The 20,860-nt window shown below is 39.4% G+C and overlaps 1 protein-coding gene across 8 annotated transcripts in view; it reads right to left on the reverse strand.

The window, feature by feature from the left end:
* The window catches only part of ARHGAP29 (Rho GTPase activating protein 29), a 75,326-nt gene that overhangs the window by 21,001 nt on the left and 33,465 nt on the right, over positions 1-20,860 (reverse strand). For 6 of the 8 annotated variants that reach the window (XM_075002534.1, XM_075002535.1, XM_075002536.1 and 3 more), the window contains exons 3-7: positions 11,423-11,566; positions 4,325-4,421; positions 3,902-3,974; positions 804-870; positions 188-325 (exon numbers count right to left, since the gene is read on the reverse strand). In XM_075002534.1, the coding sequence (XP_074858635.1) occupies positions 188-325; positions 804-870; positions 3,902-3,974; positions 4,325-4,421; positions 11,423-11,566 (519 nt within the window). Of the gene's footprint in view, positions 1-187; positions 326-803; positions 871-3,901; positions 3,975-4,324; positions 4,422-6,457; positions 6,567-11,422; positions 11,567-20,860 lie in introns of those variants that run through there. The other 2 variants (XM_075002537.1, XM_075002538.1) reach the window with 2 other exon arrangements.

Genomic DNA, 20,860 nt, shown 5'->3' on the forward strand with positions numbered 1-20,860 from the left:
GAAAATACACACCACCTTCATGTTGTTACACTTTTTCAATTACAGGAAATGGGCAATACTTCTATTCACTTCAGTGGAAGAGCTACTACTTTAGAAATCAGATTATTGACGGTCCACAGCACAAGTCTGACAACAGATTTAATACCACTGTGACAAAGCTGATTAGATGCCAGAAAGAGCCACTCACCCAGGCTAAGCTTTTTTTCTACCCATGCAACTATATCCTTGGTATATTTTGACCAAGCTTTGGCATAAGACAGAGCTGATTCAATTCCACTGTCATTTCTTAGGAGCATGCTATCAACCTCTTCAGCCCGAAGATGTCCTGAAAATAAAACATCAAATGCAAAGAAGTGAATTTTAGACATGACCACATGCTGACAGGGAAGCCAGTATCAGCCAACCGCAAACAGTAAAGCAGCTCTGATTTAGCTAGCATTAAAGAAGGACTCTGATTCTAAGCGAGACTGACAGGGGTTTTAGAACAAATTACAGGGTCATGGTATTTTATCAGGGCTAGCTGTATGGTCAGCACAACTAATTTTCAGAAATGCTAACCAAAACCACTAGTATCATAATTACTTACAAATGTGGCTCAATGCTGGTCTATCTTCCCCAAAAAGTTAACACACACAAATATGGATTCTCTCCCAAAAGTTATATTTCTCAATTTATTTTTAGTCTTAAACATAATATACCTGACTGAAAAGACCCTGAAGTACTGAGAGAATATGTTTGCAGTTATAAACGTATGTAAAACAGAAAATAAAAGCAAAGATGCACATTCATGTAAAAACATTTACCTGTATCCTGAACATCTCCCTGTTCATGTAGCAATCCCACAGACTCCACAGAAAGGTTTTCAAAAGACTTGCATGTAAGAAAATAAAATATCTTAGAGCAAACTGTCAAAGGATCGAACGCATACTAGCAAAACAAGAGAAGCTACCTCGTCTTATTTTTCAGACTTTATCACTGACACAGGAAGGTATGAGGCTGGGTTGCTAACTATTCATGTCCTGGTGATGATGATGAACCACTCAGAGTAAGGGGTTTGACTTGATCACCTTTTAAGCCTCCAAGAATTTAAATACCAAGGAATATTCATTTGTCTTTTAAATATTTTTGAGCAGTAGTTTGGTAAGTGAGCTCATTGTTTAACAAGGCACTTTAAAATTTACTCAATATACATACCTACCCTACCAAACCCACACACGCATTTCAGAAATTCAAGAGTTCTGGAGCACAATCAGGAAATGGACAGAACTATGATAAACTTTCCCTCCCACCTGTTTACCAACTTTTATTATGTGCATTACGGGTACGCATATAAAGTTCTCAGGGCCTCCGGCAACAAAACTACCATATCTTGTTCTGAGTAGTTTATCGTCAGAGCTCTCCTCAAGCAATAACGCACAACTATGCTGCCCACATCACAATGCAGCCACACTGCAACATGGGCAGCGTACACATATCCTTTAGGTGTGAGCTTTTTCACTTTCTTAAACACATTCTGCATATGGCTCTATAAGATTCATTTTATTCCCTCCGTTTTACTCTTTTCCCATAACCTCCCCATTGCTTCAAAGTATCCTTTATCCCTTACACGTCTTTTAGTAAAAACTTTGAAGTAATTTCCACGTTTTTCATCCATTGGTCTCATTACAGAAACCCTTACTGGTGTGAGTGGACCCACTGACAAACCAAATGATTTCAGAGAGACTGGCATAATTAGGGGTTTGGGGAACTGGGCTATTCATTCGATACCTTTTCTTCCATAGTCTCCCTTTTTTATGATTCTGCCCAAGGCAATCTTCTTCGCAGGTCCCTTCTCTCTATATATATATTTTAAGATTTCTACTTTGTATAAGTGTTACACAAAATTATGAGCACTTGGCCTAAGACTCCAAGTCACCTCTAGGTGTAAGACATTTGCCCCTTTATGTTTGTCTAACATCTCACAGCTTAACCCGTTCTAGAAACTGAGCTACACTTCAAACACCACGCTGGCAACTAAAGAAACAAACTCCTCTCGAATTTACTTTGCAACAAAAACTTGAAAATAAGTTTAACAAATATCTTATTTGTTCAGGCAATTTTTCTTCGATTCTTCTAACTTTGCAAATGGAGACTAAAATCAACCAGAGCCTGTTTTTGTTTTGGTAACTTCCTGGTTCAGGTTTGGGTTGCACTGGTTTCATTAACAGCTTTGCAGAGAGAAGTAAACTAACCTTGGACTGTCTATTCAACTGCCAAGCAGAAACCACTGAAAGCTCTGCATGAATTTCCTGATAGTCTAAGGAGCCAAGTAAAACCTGCCTTCTAAATTATTTCAAAAATTCATCAGTTCCTTTCAAATGCCATTACTATTTAATTTTTACTGTCTTTTCACTCAACTTAGCATTTTTTCATTCTCTTAGCCATTTAGCTCTGTGAAATTTACTATTTTCTCTTTAGGAGGCCTCTCTCCATTAACAAAAATTAAAACCCCTGGGTAAGCACAGTTGTGTAAAATCGCTGAGGCCCAAGGATGTTATAAAATAACTTTCCTGGCCTGCATTGACAGCAAAATAAGTTTTAACTCGTTTCAAACGCAGAACTCACTCATACTTCTCTTTGTCCCTGTTTCATCACACACAACATTTTTGAAAAAGCTTTTCCCCTTGTTGCAGATGAACAAGCATGAACTCTGGGAGCTCATCTATTTCTGTTGGGAATAAGTCTAAACTATGTAACACTGAAAACTCTCTCAATTGGTGGAAGATGGTCGACACAAGGGCTTCTGAAATTGAACCAAAAAGACTGTCTAGTATAGACAAAGCCAGAGAGAACAGTGTATTAGCTTTGCTTTTAAACAGTACAGACAAGAAAACGTAACAAACTTGATTGTAACAATGCTACAGAAATATAATTTTAAAGATGGCTTCCAGTAGCCAAGACAGCACCTAAAATCACGCACTCCAAGATGTGGACTTGAATTTTAGCTTTCATTCCTAATACTCTAATACCCTGGATCATCATACACGCCAATTCTTAATTTTATATTTCCTTGCATACAATGTGTATGAGGCATGCCTGACAAATTTTGTGTCTTCTTCTAGCTAGCACAGCACTGTTTAGGTACTACATTTTATTAATTTATTCAGAGATAATTAAACCTGGATTCTGTTTCTATAATCAAAATGCCTACTTTTAAACCACCACACACACTTCTACAAAATAAATGCTTTACTAGAATCAAACAATGCAGTTGCACTGTAGATACAATTGTTCAGATTATTTCACCTTTAAAATAAGGTGGGCAAAGATGGAACATCACTGGTATTCAAAACATGAACCTATTTTTTATGGGAAAGCTTTAACAACAGTATAAGATGACATTTACATTTTAACTTGTTTATTCTTTCAGAAAAATCAAATTAAATCAGACACAAGGGCAGTTGCTACACAGGCCACTTGCTAATACACAGAGCAAAAGATGCTAATGAGGAGTGGCTGCAAATTCCCCATGCCTCATTAGCATAACATTGCATGAGTTAAGTCTGGAAGACCATTCTTCCGGACTCCAAAATGCCATGTAGAAGCGTGGCCCTGGGGGGGGAGCTTCCGGAAGTAAGTCCTCCTTCCCAAAGCCCCTTCTTCCCAAAAATTTTCGGTCCTACATGGCATTTTGGAGTTCAGAAGATTGGTCTTCCGGACTCCAAACCACGTGACGTTATGCTAATGAGGTATGGGGAATTTGCACCTGCTCCTCATTAGCTTCTTTCACTCTGTGTATTAGCTTGCCACTTCCAAAGGAAGTGGCCTGTGTAGAAACGGCCAAGGATTCTAAGATGAAAAGACTATGGAAATTTCCTTTAAAATAGGACTTCATATTCCCAAAAGAATACATTCAGCCTACCCGACTTCTGTGAGATACAGGAAGTCCCAATGACGAACCATTGTCTACATCTCCCATAAGGAAGTCTGAAACACTGCCATGAAAACAGAAAAAAAAAATATCCTATTTCATTTGTTACTTCTGAGCAGAATATCTATACAGTTACTCCAAACAGGAAGTTAGATACATATTAATGAATCCATCTATTTTTAAAAGTGGTGCAAAACTGTATGCTTTAAAAGAATCTATTTTCATTCAGCATTTTCCAAATATCAAATTTTTAAACTAGCAACGAGTACAGCAAAATCCAAAGACTGCTCAGACTGGATTACTTAAGTTCTTGTCTCCACCAAACTTTACCTAGAAGACAAATGAATATTTACTATTAGTCTTGTTTAATTCTGTTCAGTACTATTCCTTTTAATTCCAACCTATACCACTTACACGTTTCCAAAGGTGAATGCCAATGTATCGATAGCAGAAAATATTTCACTGAAGACTTCTCTCTTGTTTTCTTCATTCACCTCTTTGAAGTTCACACCTTAGGAAACAAACAGAATCCAAATAAGGAAGGAATTGCTTATGCTTATAAAATTAGGAAAACTCATATGACAATCTCACAGAACACATCTACAGAAAAGGGCAACACTATACTTCATGAAAGAATATTAAATGGTTTATAAAATGTGATTTAGGAGTTAACTGATACGTGTAACTTCAATTCAGGGCAGACAGACACACACACAGTAAGACGGAAAGCCTCTGAAATGGGAATAGGATTACTACCACTCAATTCCCTACCGTTCCCTATTCCCCAATAAAATCAGTGTGGAAGTTCCTTGGGGGGGAAGGGGCAGAAGACAAGAAGTGGGAGGCAAAAGCGGGGAAGGATGGCCACTCACAGGAGTGATTAATGCACCTACAAGGCAGTGGCACCACACAGCTCACAAACGTGATGTCTCAGATTTAAATACTGATATGGGAAATTGCTTCTCCACCTTCCAGGCTGATCAAGAAAGTCCAAGCACAGTTTACTAGAACAAAAAAGGGCTCCACACAAGCATATACTATTTCACATCTGAAAACAAAAATCCTCTAGCTATGTCCAGTGAAATATCATAGGTTGTTTCCTTGGCAGAAACCTTCATTCACATGTGACTTCCAAAACAGGGAACAGGCAGAGCTGCTCTTCACATTATCTTAGCCTTTAACACCATAGCGTAAGAGACACTGGCCCTGGCTAGGACCTTGAGGTGCTACTGTAAGACAAATACGAGGATGGAAAAAATGATTTGTTCTGGTAGCTTCTGTCAATACCCTAGGCTGGAAGAGTAAGCTTACAGGCAAAATCAAAAGCAAGTGGTAGCTACATGACGCAGGGGAAAAGCAGGATTTCTTTTATCCTGTTTTGAAATTGAGCCCTCAGCAAGGATGTACAGGACAGTTTTCATTCCAATTCTCTCCAAAAATGCTCTTTCCCTGAACAAGTGTTGTTCCTCAGGTCGACAATCTTAGTGACTTGCTTGTGCCAACGGAACTTAGGTTACTATCTAATCTGAATTGGGCAATGTGAATTTCTAGTTTCCCCAGATGCCATGAAGTTTACATGCACAAACACCACTTTTGCAACATTCATAACAATATTAACCCAGTACAAATAATTTAACTTAGTTACAATGCTTTAAAAATGGTAGAAAGCACTCAGAATAGACAGGGTGGAAGGCCATGATCGCCTACGCCAGTTGGCGTGGCACTTGAGGATCGTGCTTTAAACGTACAAAAATGAAATATGGAAGCAAAACTAATTTCTAGAATCAGTAACTCCAACACTGAGTGAAAATTTAATTCACTGCACAACTAATTCCCTAATATTATGCTTTTTAAAGGGTTCAGCCTAAACTACATCAAAGCTTCCTGACAAATGATTAAACCCTAGCGCTTAACCAAAACAAAAAACACAGTGAATCAGGTATTCCCAGACTTCCTTTATGAAAGGAATAGTTTTCACTAAACAAACAAACAAACTCATGCCTCCCTCCTTGCATGTACTGCGTAAGCCAACTAGTTAGCCAAAAATATTTTTAAAAAGTGGCTTTATAGCTAGTTAGCTTGACATTAAGCAGTCCTGTGCCATTTAACAATTCTTCGGTGTACAAAGAACATATTGTAATGAAATAGCAACAATAGTTTAATAGTAGTCACATGACAAAAATACCAGCAGTTACTACTGTAGTCACCGCTCCCTATAAAGATCAAGGTTTTTCTCTCCCTTTCCATTGTGTGAGTAACATGAAAATAATGCCTCTGGTACTTCTAAAGAAAAACAGACACTATAAAATTCCACAAACTAAACACATCAGAATGCAAGTTTTATTTGTGCAAATCAATAGACGAAAATATTTAGAAAAAAAATAGTAATTCAAACCTTCAACTTCTTGCAAACAATCAAAGTCTTTAAAAGTATTTTTCATGCCCAATCACTAAACATCAGGATTTATGAATTACAAGCAAGCATAAAATCCACACCATATGAAATTTTTAAAAATACATAACCGTTATCAAACACAAAAGACTTACTGTGAAAATATTTAGTAAGTCCGTTAATCAAAATATCTTCTCTCACTGTGCCAGTGAAACATTAAACTCGTAACTTCGCCTTAAAGAAAAGCTGTCTGCACTGAGAATCAGCTTTCCTGTTCCAGGAAAGCTCATGCTCCGTCTTGTAAGGCCTTCATTTTCAATAATGGAGAAATCTTGCCTTTTCAGATTCCATCACATTAAATTGGGTAAAAAAAAAAAAAGTACGCCAAGTTTCAGGACCCTCACTGCTCTCCTAATACAATTTCAAAAAATTCCTGCTAATGCAGTTGGATATAGACCACTTTCTTCACATCTCTTACTGCTGCATCGCTGATGTACTGAACATCAACTTTAAACACTCTTTCCCCAGGACATCCTGACTGCACACAATAGCTACTGACAACAATGGACTGTAGTAATATTTCCATGTCTGGAAATGGCAACTCTCTATAGCGGTGCAAGTTTCAAAGTGATCATGCAAGTTAACAACATTTGCAAGGGAAAAAAATTAATTTTTTTAAAGTCACGCATAAAGATAATACTTTAAGATCTGCCATCTAGTGCCTGAAAGGCAATGTGTATAATATATTAAAGGTGAACTGCATTCTTAAAGAAATAAGGAGGATATGGGCTGACTGTCAGCTTGACTAATCAAGAAACTAAACTAGATTTCAGATTTTATATCTTCAAAATCTAAGAAACCAGAAGCTTAATCCATACAAAATGCCTCACACAAAGCAGAGTATTGGGAACACTAGGATTATGAACATTTTCAGAAATGAGAATTCTAGCACTGTAGATCATTACCTATGTGTCTCTAAAGCCATGGGGCACTGTGAATCTGCTGTTTTCAATAAGGAGATAATTTAATTATGGGCTGGCCTCCACTTAAAAAAGTTATGCAAGTACAGCAGTGTCAGTTGGGGTTGATTCTTGTTGACCTAGCTATAGCTGTCAAGTGGTTTCACCTCTGTGAGCATTTTGAGAAGGAATCCTTCCCAAGGTAACAGCAAGAGTCCCTCTGAGGGGAGAAAAGGGCTGGGTTGAGAAGGTTTACTGATAAGGAAACCCGGATTTGATTTAGGTGGAACAAAGACTAATTCCGCACGCCACTAAGGATGCTGGGGTGAAGGCTTACTTGAATGTCTGACTAGCCTTTGGATGAACAAATTACACTTCATTACATAGAGCAGTCAAGTTGCTACTTGACTGCTTTTTGTTTCGATAGTAGATAGACTAGCACAGCTTCCTCTGTTATTATTCATTACATAGATGTCTCATTGAGGAAAACGATGCAGTGACAAATGAAGTTCTATATCTAGCATCTGGGGAGGGCAGGAGTGATACGCAAGCTCTGACAAAAAGGGTGCTGGACATTAAGTACCCACTTTAATATCATTCTTGTGGAATGCTCCTGCAGAATTTAACAATAAGAGATGCAGGTGGTTTTGAGCCATTCCTAAGAGCATAAGAGAATTATATTGCACTGGAGAGTACTGCAGCATGATTCAAAATGCACAAAAGACAAATAAAAAGATAACCTATTGTTTTAAAGTACTTTCTGTGAAAGTCTATTACTTTCATGCTTTTAATGTCTACCAGGATTTTCCATAGGTAAATTCCTTCCCTTTCACACTGGAGTTGCAGAAACACTCCAGTGACACTAGTGGGAAAGGCAGTCTCAAGAAGATCCCTGAGCCCTCCACAGGAGGGGAAAAAAAAAAAAAAAAAAAAAAATCAGCAAATGGCTCTAAAGAACTGAGCACAGAACAACAAAGAGACTTAGCATTTAGTCAACTGAGTTTAGAGGAAGTGAGATCATTTTTACACAAGTGCAAATTCTTCTGTCTGAGGACAAATAAAATTGCAGGCACTATGTGAAAGAGCACTGTTCACATAACCACCTCATATGTAGGCCCCAGGTACATGAGGAAAAAATGAATGACCTACTAACATTAATAACATTTTTCATTAAATCTTTTGATAGCCAGCAAGTGATGAACACTGTATTTGATTAAAGGAAGGAGGAAATTTACAGTAAGTAGGAAGAAAGCAGCTGCACATTAGAATTTAGTCAAATTACCAAAGCAGACCACCTAAATGTGCAAACACTACCTCCAATTCTAAATACCGAAATTTATCATCTGAAGCAGCTCCTGAAGAATGTGATGCATTTGAACTAGAAACATGTTGGAACTTTAGTTCCATTCCAGCTAAAGAACAGAATGTCCCACACTAACAGCAAAATCACTGATACACCACACCCATTTTCCCCTGTGTAAAGGTTTCCCCCAACCCATCTGGCAAGACCCTATTTAGGGCCCGTCTTGACTTATAGCGCACTGGTGTAGGTGTGTCACTGTAGTACTTGAGTGAAGGTGTTATGATGCCAATGAGAAAGCTTCTCCTCTTGACATAGGTAATCCACTTCTGCAACACAGAGGTTAGGTAGGCATAACCACATTGCTCCAGGATGGAGATTTCTCAATCCCCTGAACAACACTGCTATAGCAATGTAAGTTTATATTACTCATCTGGCCTTAAATTCTCCAAGCCAGTTCTTCATGTATAGATAAAAAGCTATAGCCATGCTATTGGACCTAGCTGGACTCACCTGAAAAAAAGAATATGACCTCACTGTTATGCTTTGCTCCTTTTTATTTAAAAGCATGTTGATAGTATTACCGTCACATAACTCATTACTGAGGTGCTTGTTTGTCATGGGGCCAGACATCAGATACTGTGATTTTAGTTTGACCATGACTCTGATTTTAACAAACAAAATTTTCCAAATGGCAGGAAGCAGGAAGTTTCAAGATAGGTCACTGGCCAAGTGCAGAAAGGATGCCCTACTGGGGTGGTAGGGATGAAAGTCAACCACCCTGTACTCAGCTTGAAGAAGCGGATCCTGGGCCAGGCTTCCCACTCTAGGCATTACACTTTGGTTTGAACAAGCCAAGATGATTAGGGTTAAGACTTTAAGGTGCAGCATGCTGCTATGCCCCTGCAGTGAATTGAGGCAGTGGTGAGATTTTATATAGAGTATTTAAAAAATGGTATAGCTGTGTTTTCATACCTCTGACTTTGCACACCACTTCCCACTAAAGCATGACTTTCACAAAGTTTACAAAGACTACTTGAATCTAAAGTCCTATGACAATATACACTATATGCAGTATATTGTATAGTAGCCTCCACGATTCTAGTGCTGAGAAAACTGCCCATCTAGTTTCAAATGGTGTGTGAACCCATTGAACTAACAGCATATGTTCTCATTAAACTGCACACCACTTATCAAGTCTGTTTCTGATGTAACTGTACTAATTACATGGACTAAACCATGTCTTTACAGATGACCTGTAAAGAAAGCCAAATGGCATCTGTAACCATGCTCTCATCACAAAAAGTATTTTTTCAGCCAGGAGATAAGGCAAGTGGTTTTATAAATTTACTCTTCTGCCTTGTTTTTTCACACTAGAAATTGAGGCCATTTGCACCAATAGTGCTGACAAGTACAGAACCAGTGGAATTATGACTTCAGAGGCACCTCCATCTCTGAGAAAGCCCTAGTGGAAACCCTTCTTGCACTGTGAAGAGACAGAAGACCAAAGTTCTAGTATCTGCAGTACTTCTAGAGCACAAGCAGGAGGAGCTACTTTGCATGAAGAAACTAATCATAAAGAAGATTTACATCCATGCATGAGAATGATACAGATAAGCCAAACAGTAGTCTTAAACTGACATGGCAGGGAGCATGTATGCAAAAAGGGAAGGTGAGAAAGAGTATGTTGATCACTAGAAAAGATATTAAGAGGAGACTACAACAAAAAAACTTCTCCTTTGCTCAAGGGATGTACAAAGACACAATGTCAGCACTGAATTCCCCATTTGCTCTCAAAAGAAGAAATGCATGTGGGATTTCTACCCATACCTTAGAGCATTCTCAGTGTTATGTAGGAAGGGCCTAGTGACAACAGACCTCTCTGGGGATCACTATCTAGACCCTTGTGCAGAATCATACTGCTGCTAACTCAAAATTTGGACACTACCCTTCAGAGGGCCAGATAAAATCTGACTGGCCTGCCACCCCATTTGCCAGGGTGGATCTCAAAGCCCAGAATGGTGAGATGAGGCTAGCCTGCCCTTCAAATAGGACAGGAGTTCTTGTGGTCAACCCCTGCAAAAGGGGGACTGCAGAGAGGCATGTCAAAAAGACTAAGTAGAAAGCGCAGCAGGTGCAAAGAAAAGCTACAATGATTATGCAGCTCACCCTAGAGATGTCACTTCCTGGCTGGGCTGGATCTGGAGCCAGACAGACAACTGCAATAGCAAGTGTCAACATCTGCATCTCTGATATTCTGTCATTTAAAGACAACTTTAACATTACATTTCATCCTCCAGTTTTGTGACTACATAAACAAGGCCTAGAAAGCATTACATATTTGCATTACTGATTTGGAAGTTTCTTCAATAGGGATATGAATTTGGATCTTCTCTACACATTTATATTAAGGAGGATTTTGCTGGAGGATCATAGTAAGCCAAGTCAGGAAGGTAAATCTCGTGGGATGATAAATATATTAGAGTTAATATCTGCTACATCCACATACATTTAAAGACTGATAAAAAGAGCCTGAGCTTTCAAAACATTAGGCATTATTATAGATTGCTGCCTGTAGTACTGTAATTCAGTTCTTCCTTAATTAAAAATGGCAGCACAAGCTTATTTAATCAGACTCCGAAGGAGAGGGGTAAGAAGAGAGACTTAAAAAATGTACTGAGCTACTCTAAATTTAAAAAAAAAAAAAAAGTTGTATAAGACTATTTGCCATTTGCATATACACAATCTAGATCATAAGATTTTATTTGTTCTGTAGATAAGGCATTGAATCAACAGACCCTGAATGTTATAAATTACCAATTCTCCATTTTTCCTGATTTGGAGAGGAGGTATTTCCTTACCTTTCACTTTTGCGATGACTGTTCCTGCAGCACTAAGAATGTCAACTGAATTGAGAGTTTGATGTTTATTTATCACTGCCTTCAGGACACGCAGCAGCTCCCCTAAACGCTCATGAACAATATGATGCAGGCAGTCTTCATTTTCTGAAAGAGATTTACAATAACTGGGTTAAAGCAATGGGAAAATGATCAATGACAGTAACATTCAAATCTTTTGGCATGTGTTCCCAGCAGTAGTTAAGGCTGCACTGAAATTTACTGAAACTAAGGGTTCAACTTTACTGCAGCTCTAAGCTAACAGAAGTGTGTGTCTGACAGATTCTACCCCCAACATAATTATCTATAAAAGATTAAAAAAAATCATTCCTCAAAAAGAATCCCAGCCAAATCATGAGAAGACTAGAGATGCTAGCTATCATGGAGGTCCTCATACACAAGAAAATGAACAGGCATAAATAATCATGTCCTTCTTGCTCCCTTACTACGGTATCAGGGAATCCATTTGATCTGCCTCTATTTTGAAGTGACTCAGGCTTAAGTATGAATAAAAACCCTAAAGAAGCAATTTAAAAATAAATAAATAAAAAAAGTGTTTGAAATGTGGCTTCAAAACAGAAGCATAACAGCAAGTTAGTACAAGAGAAAGCATATTAAGGTTAGCTAGCTTTTAGCTTAAGCATCAACCAAAAGGTACTTAGTCCACAAAACTAGTAACTAATTAACAAGCAAGGCTATGAAGAACTTTCCTACATGCCTTTTTACATCATAGTTCTCTTGGTATGCAGTTAAGGCTTATTTTATAGGTATTTTTGCATGCATGTTACAGGTTGAACTACAGATTCTTCCATTCCATTAAGAAAATGGCTTTGGTGCAGATAGTTGTATGTGCACCAGACAGCTTCTTTGCAAGCTGTGGTAAGCAGCTGTCAGATTCATGAAAAGCTAGCTTATGAGGGGGGGGGAGAAAAAAAAGTATCTAATACAAGCTGATTCACTTCCCTGCAGAGCAGAAGGGGATGATGACTGTCACTGTGATGTTTATGACCAAAGAAATATAAATCAGTGCAATGGTAACTTTAGAACAGTCAGATGGTTTTGGCCTTGCCTGTAAGAGGTTCCTCTGGGTTAACGTGTCAAGATGTTGATGGGTTAGTATGATATACTATTGTCGTGGATCAGTTTTCTGTCACATCGGCTGTGTCTACACTTGCATTCCTCTTTCGAAAGAGGCATGCAAATAAGGGAAATTGAAAATTTAAATGAGGTGCAGATTTACATATCTGGTGCCTCACTTGTATATTTTTAAAAGAGCTTATTTTAAAACAAGTGTAGATGCAACTCTTTTGAAACTAAACCCCATCTTCAAAAGAACCCTTCTTCCTTTTTTTTAAAATGGGAAGAAGGGTTCTTTCGAAGATGGGGTTTACTTTCAAAAGAGCTACGTCTACACTGCTTTTCTTCTTTCAAAAGAAGCTCTTTTGAAAGAATATGCAAATGAGACCAGATGTGTGAATCAGCACCTCATTTGCATTTTATTTCCCTCATTTGCATGCCTCTTTTTTGAAAGAGGAATGCAAGTGTAGCTGCAACCATGGTGGCAACAGGGGAAAATCATAACTTTTACAGACATGGCAAGTCTTCAGTCCCAAGATCAGGATAAAGATGCAGCCAGCTCAGATGAAGCTTTAGACTTTGGATTCCACAAATCCACTGAGCAGATGCCATACAGACAGCATACCAGATGTCCTTTCTGACTGAGAAACTGCATTTCATTTGATCAAGTTGTTGTCATATTCTGAATCTCTTAAATTAAATTGCTTCACATTTCAGTTTAAGTGAATTATATACAGCCTCACCACAACTTCAGGTCTTCCCTTTTGCACTGGAACCTGCCTCTCCCACCACACTCCCCCAAATCTGCAACATCGCACACTCACCCGGGTCTGGGAAACCTTCCCTACAGTGAGCGTACAGAAGCTCAATCTATTTAGTTTATCCATAACAAGGTTCACTATCAGCTGGATCTTAGTCTACAGATATCTATAAGAGGAGGAGTTCTCACAATAGAGAATTTTTTAAAAATGCAGCTAAATACGTTACAAAATTGAATACATAAAAGCTGAAGATAGATAAAAATAAAACTAGAAGTAAGGTGAACATTTTAAAATGTTGATAATTAACCATTGGAACAAATGGAGTGTTCTTCTAAAAATAAAGATTTGCATTCCTGCAACCCCCAGCATAACTCAAATTTTTGTGGAAGTTGAGTGGAGACGGGAACCTGGGCTTGCGGAGCTGGGAAACTGACCAGCTCACCAGGGCTGGTTGGTTTCCTGGCTCCCAGAGTGGTGGGGAGCTGGGAACCAGGGGTCAGTTTCCCAGGTCCTGCCCAACACACAGGTGGTCAATTTTCCAGGTCCTGCAAGCGGTGGAGAGATGGGAACCAAGCTGCCACTTGGTTCCCAGCTCCTTGCCACTTAGGGGACCTGGGAAACTGACCAGGGAGCAGCAGAGAGCTGAGAACCAGGACTCAGCCCAAGTCCTGGCTCCCCTCCCCTTGCAGAGGTGGGAAACTGACCAGGACAGCAGCCTTGATCGGTTTCCTTGCTCTGCAAGCCGAGGGGAGCTGGGAGCCAGGCTGCTTCCTGTTTCCCAGCTCGCTGCCGCTCCAGGGACTGGGAAACCACTCCTGTCGGGGCGGCAACCAAGAGTCAGGCTGCCACCCTGCCAGGAACAGTGTCTCTGCTCCTGTCAGGGGTGGCAGTCGTGTTAACCTGAGACACGTGGAACTTGGTTGTGTCTATCTTGAGGGTTTACTATATTTCAGATTGGGGAAGCTACTGTAAAGGAACAAAAAGGGGGAAAAAAACGGAAATGCAAAACTGAACTATACTGAAATTAAAAGTGGATGGCACAGCTGTCGCCAAACAGTTCCCAAGGGAGTACTGCACTTTTTAACATGCCACTCATTCCAAACTTATTTGGAACCTAAAGGCTCAGAGAGTCGAAAACCACGTTCCATTTACGCTTTAAAAGTAACATCCCTAAAAACAGAATATTTCTCAAGCCAAAAATTACATAGACAGTTGAAGTACTACTGGTATCAAACCAAAGTTTCTAAAACATGTATTAAAGCGAAGACTTAAACATAAAAGAGTCTGAACATATTTCGTCTCTAAAAAACCGGCAAAATTTGGCTAGGTTCAGGTCATCTTACAACGTAAGTGTAAACACTCTGTTCACCGACTCAGCCATCTGCATGATACTGCACTATTTTGTTTACAAAAATATTTGAAAAACATTTATTGTTCCCAGTGTAAGGGAAAGACAAAGGTCTGCAATGAAAGTAATGCTGAGTGAAAAATGCTGTCATGAACTATGGCTGAACTGCAGTCAGCAATTTAATTTATCTAGGACAGGAAGTCTTTTATACTTGCCCATTTGGGGCAAACATACAGTACTAGGGAAAGAAACAAAAATGCAATATGCCAGGTTGATAAAAATAGAATTTATATTACCAAGCTGTGCTGTCTGGCTCAATTACCAACTTAGACAAGAAAAAAAAAATACTGTTTACAATTAGAAGAAAATAGTGAGGACAATGTAAAAGCAAGTCCTATGCTGAATTCAATATCTGACTCTCTATAGGAGAAAACAAACCGTTCAAAAAGTAAAGTATAGCCACAAGCAAATGTCATTTTGGTCTAGTTGACAGGAGAAAAATCAGAATAAATGTATTCGCCACAAATCAGGCTAAAATAAAAAATATTGCCCATCTTTTCTCCAAAGTTTACAACAAATCTTTAGTTCAAAAGGCAACTATAAGCTAAATGACTGAAAGGCATATTTCACTAAAACTTACAGTCAGCACATAGTTTAGCCTTTAGTTCCAATCTCCCACTGCTTTATGGCTACTCATTCATCTTCATCTGAGTCAGAATACCACAAGTTACGCTATTTTCTAACTTGACACATTTCTCAAAGGCAAGCTTTTGTCTAACAAAGATCACTAGTGATAATGGCCTTGCCATGTCATTAAGGATTGGGCTCATACAAAAACAAAATAAATTACTATAATCAAAGCTGGTCATCTTCAATACAACTTCCAGCTTAGTCAGTTTCAATTACATTACAGAGAGTTGGGAAAAGCACTATTGGGTCAAATATTACTTTTCACATGGCTTGTCGGAGGACCCAAATGTTTTATGAAAAACCATACAGTCCAATAAGTGCTTTTGAAAACAGGTTACACAAGTGGTAAAATGTAGACTACATTATGCTTTATTTAGCAGAAAAGAAAAAGCTGTTGGCTATCATGTTTCCTACCCTTTCTTAAATCTGTACATGAGATCAAATATTAGAATAAACTTAAAAGTTTGAAGATGTCCTGCAGAGCTCTTTAGCAACACCACTTTCGACTAACATCCACATGCACTAAGACAAGTAGTAACTTCCATACTATTCAGACCCAAAGCTTTTAAAAATTAAGATTTCAGTTTAATTGGAAGTTGTACATGAGAGTCTAATGTTTCACAAGGCTTATTACCTCTGCTCACTGGTATATACCAGATGTTAACAGAACAACTATATCTGGGCAGATGAGTTTTTTTAGATGCTAGCCCCTCTGAAATGAGATTTTTTCAACAGATCTCTTAGACTTGTCAGAAATTTCAGTTCCAGAATCATGGATAGTAAAAAGGTTGGCTCTCCCCCTCAGACACCAATATTGAGGAAATTCTGTTTCTATTATATTCTTCATATAATTACTAACATACTGTAATCCTTTTGATCTAGATCACATGATTAAAGATCAACATAGAACCAAAACAGATCCATGGTAGAAGACAACTTTATTTTAAAGTCTCCGTCATACCAACACAGTCCACTCTCAGAGGCTGTGGCCGCACTTGGCCAAAACTTTGAAATGGCCATTTTGAAGATTACTAATGAGGCGCTAAATTGAATATTCAGCACCTCGTTAACATTAGCACGCTTCCAGCCACGGCGCTTCAAAAGCATGACTGAGAGGAAAAGCACGACTCAGCTGAGGGGAACAAGGAAATTTTGAAATGTGCAGGGTCCAAAATGTGCGGGTTTCAAAAAGGACCCCCCCGTGTATCTGTGCCAAGCTGCGCACATTCAAAACTGGTGCTTTTGAAGCGTCATGGCCAGAAGTGTCCTAATGCTAATGAGGCACTGAATATTCAATTCAGCGCCTCATTAGTAGTCTTCAAAACGGCCATTAGTATGGCCATTTTGAAGTTTTGGCCAAGTGTGGCCACAGCCATACTGTTTAATGAAGGAAACAGCATTTCGATCTTCAGTGGAGCCAGGTTATGAGACTCCCCATTGAGCAAGGCAGACTAAGCAAAAAGATTGTAAGACAATGAACTATGATGAAGCTGTCTAACTCAGGCATCGGCAGGTTTTGGAAGACATCCAAAATTAGCCCATCCTCATTTTTGTGTTCTCCAATCAGCCACATCAACAAGACTCTATTGTCTAATCTGCCAAAAGCCATGCTCAGTTAAAGTCAAACATTAAAGAGCATTAAGAAATGTTTTCCATAATGATACAGATCAGCATAATACACGATCAAGTCAAAAAGCTACTATTCTTTAATAAACAGTGCTAGGAAAGGCACTTAAAAATGCATTGATGGAGAGATGCACTAAAGTAAACTAGTGTGTGTTGTATCAGAGAGGTAGCTGTGTTAGTCTGTATCTTTGAGAACAAAAAGTCCTGTGGCACCTAATAGTCAAAACAGATATTTTGGAGCACAAGCTTTCGTGGGCAAAGACCTGCTTCATCAGATGCGTAAGTGGAGAGGGTTTTCAGAGTGGTATTTAAAGAGTGGGGTCCCAGTAGAAGGGAGGGCCAGAGCTGACAAGGTCTATTCCATCAAGTTGGAAATGGCCCATTATCAATAGTATGTATCAAGAGAAGGAAAAAACAAGTCAGATCAGATGGGGTGAATGGTCCTTTGTCAGGGTCTAATGTGGAGCTGTTAACACCCAGGGCAGAGAATCTGCTTTTGTAAGGAGCCAGCCACTCCCAGTCTGTTTAACCCTTGCTTGATGGAGTCAAATTTGTGTGTGTTGATTCCCAGTGTGCATCATACAACAGCTAAGGGATTGCCTACACTTGAAAATTAATTCAGATTAACCTGAGGCATGAATTTAAAGTGCAATAGATATTCCTGTCCATGTGTAAACAAAGCTTAAAAAAAAAAAAAAGTCCTCAATGGCAGAGCAGGCAGAAGATAGCAAGGGTAATGCCATAAGGGCTGTGAAGGCTGATGACTGCATCAGCAGACAGACTCCCAGTCATCATGGATCCCATGCCATTGGACCTGAGCCTTCTATCAGCTAGGAACTGTGTGGTGGCTGCTGTGCAACAGTCCCCCCACATTAAAAGATGTATGCAGAGGAAGATGCCTGTCTGTGACTACTCTCAAACATAAGCCCTACAGCAACTGCTGAATGGCAATGGGAGCAGGATTGTGAAATCTGGAAGATTTAAGGCAGTGGATAAATCAGTCGTTTCATTAGAGGACTGAGGTGGTAGAACGGTCCAGCTGCTGCATCCACAACTGAGCGGCACTATTTAGGACCTGTTCTACTCACCCCATATGGGAAAGGGGCTAGAAAAGGTGGCCTGAACATAGTCCACCTCAACCCTTTAACTAGATAACTGCATCCAGTGGGTTCACCTCCATGAAGTTGAAATTAATCAGTACATTTTGGGACACTGAATATTTGGACTCTCATGGACAACCCAGGCAGTGAACTACTCAAAAGACACAGCAATTACCAACTACGACAACTCCAAAACAGATTCTGTTTTCCGAGTTGGAGGAACAACAGAAGAGTGTTGTGGGCCTGCGGAAGCGATATAAGGACACGCTGAAGGCACAAATGAAGAAGTGCAGCTTTGGGTGTTGACACTTGGAGAATCTTGCACGTGTCCATCCGCAGCGGGCAACAACAATCCATAAGAGGATGGCACAATTTAAGAGGTCCTGCTGCAGAGCAGACGAAAAGAGGCTAAGAGGAAAAGAGCATTGAAAACTGCCCCATGCCTCTCCAACAGCTACCAACATCTGTCCTTTCTGTGAGGAGACCCGGGGCTCCAGAAAATCAGGCTGATCAGCCATCAGTGGATTCACAAACAGGAGGTTGACATGAAGACGTCCTACTTGTTATTGAGTGACCACCAAGAGACAAGCCTTAATCAAACCAACAATGTATATTTAGCTCCCTAACCAGAAAACAGAAATCATGCAGAGAAGAAACCACCACAAATTAATGGATAAGAGAAAAACATGCTGATGCTGCCACAAGTTTAACTCAATGTTATTTTAAGGTAATCTATGGTATCTATTGTTCATGTGGTATTTCAAAGGAGATCCTCAGTGATCAAATTAATATTGGAAGTATTTCCAGGATTTTGAAATGTATGATCCCACACAGGTCTATTTTTTCAATTTTAAAAAATGTTAAATATTTAAAAAATTTTAAAAGCTTTACTGTCATAAGAGTGAATGGGTAAGATATCCCTCAACCAAGCCCAACATAAAATTGTTACTACCCAGCAAAAAGTCCAGTCATCTGAAAGACTGTGATGCATAAACTATTAGTCTACTGGCTGCATATAAATTGCTACCATTAAGGTTTCACAATAATTGCCCTTATAAACATGTGCTCTCGGTCAGTCAAGTTTCTACTTCTATCTTGCAGACTAGTCTTCCTGGGAACTTCCTATTCTGCAACCCAAACCACCGCTGTCACACTGAGCTAAGGACTCATGAGACAAGACCCCAATGCTGGTTTGAGGTCCTTGCTTCTTCCCCAAAGTGACTTTCGGAGGGCAGGGGGAAGAGAAAGAAGCAAACTATAAATTGCTGTTGAGCTGATGGATGTTGATTTATGAAGAGAAACACACTTCTTGTATTTATAAAAACAGTCTCTAATCACTTTTGGAAAGCCCAGCAGCTGAAATACCTAGGGGTTGAAATAACATCTGCCATGGAAAAGCCGTTACTGGGAACAGAAGCATATCTTGTTCCAGAAAAAAGGTTGATTTCATCAAGTCTTACAAAGAAAGAAAGAAAATCGCAACACATGCACATTTCCCTCTATGACCAAAGAAACTGTGTACTGAATTGTGTATGAGAAACAGAATACAATTCTGTAATTAGAAATTAGTGTAGCTGCATATCCAAATTAGCATAAGTTAAAAAGTTATGCACCTAACCTTACCTTTGTGATTTCCTGATTTCAGAGTACTTAGCAGGACACACATTTCAGACTGGTCTTTCAGAACAGAGAAGAAGGCTGGGGTATAACTATTGAACATTAGTCTGCTATGTACTAAGTGTCCACAAGGACCTTGCTGTCACTCATTAAAGTGTGCTTCAACATTTGTAATGTGCCCCACTGTGAAATAAGAGTTGCTACTGCATAGAAACCGTTTGTAATTTGTGTAGGCTGTGCTTACTGCACCTACTTGGGGATCTCAGCCTCTCTAGTGCCCTGTGCATCTCATATTGCATTTTATTTCAGGGACTCCCTGCAATTGCCCTACCCCATCCCCCATTCTGTTCAACAAGTCAAGGGCTCTGACCAATTGCCCACATGGCAGGGTCTCATATTCCCCCCACGCTTCATTTGAGGTGTTTGAGCACATCCCCACTTTCCCATTTTCACCACCACTGCCATTCTGTCAGAGAGAAGTCACTCAGGGTTGTCACCATGTTAAACCATTGCTTATCTCCTTATGCAATAGGAATTTGTGAGAAGGATGGGGAGGAAAATAAAAGTGGATTGAATAATCACTAGAGATTACCTCCAGCACCCACTTATCTGTTGCATATTTCCCATTTTGAACAAAGCATTTCCAAAAGGATCATAGAATCATAGAATTCCAGGGCTGGAAGGGATCTCAGGAGGTCATCTAGTCCAGCCCCCTGCCTAAAGCAGAATCAACACCATCTAAATCATCCCAGCTATGACTATGTCAAGCCACAACTTAAAAAGCTCTAGGGATGGAGATTCCACCACCTCTCATGGTAACCCATTCCAGTTCTTCACTATTCTCCTGGTGAAATAGTTTTTCCTAATATCCAACTTACACCTTGCCCTCTAACTTCAGACCATTGCTCCTTGATGTAGCTAATCCAAGTTTTGCAGAAAGTTACCATGGGAGTAGGTGGCTCAGGGCTTGACATCAAAATTTCTGTTTTAGTATTGACCACTAAAGTTGAGGTGTGGGACTTTAGTCTCTATTTTTGTATTTGTTGAGTTTTTCTCTAGGTTCATAGTTAGTTTGGGGAGGAAGGAAATAAGCAGATTAGGATCTTTGTGTCTTACATTAAGTGAATTTCATTTTCTGAACAGGTATATAAATCCCCAGAGAATGCAACATGACTAAACTCTT

This window comes from Carettochelys insculpta, chromosome 9, assembly GCF_033958435.1.
Source record: "Carettochelys insculpta isolate YL-2023 chromosome 9, ASM3395843v1, whole genome shotgun sequence".
NCBI lineage: Eukaryota > Metazoa > Chordata > Testudines > Carettochelyidae > Carettochelys > Carettochelys insculpta.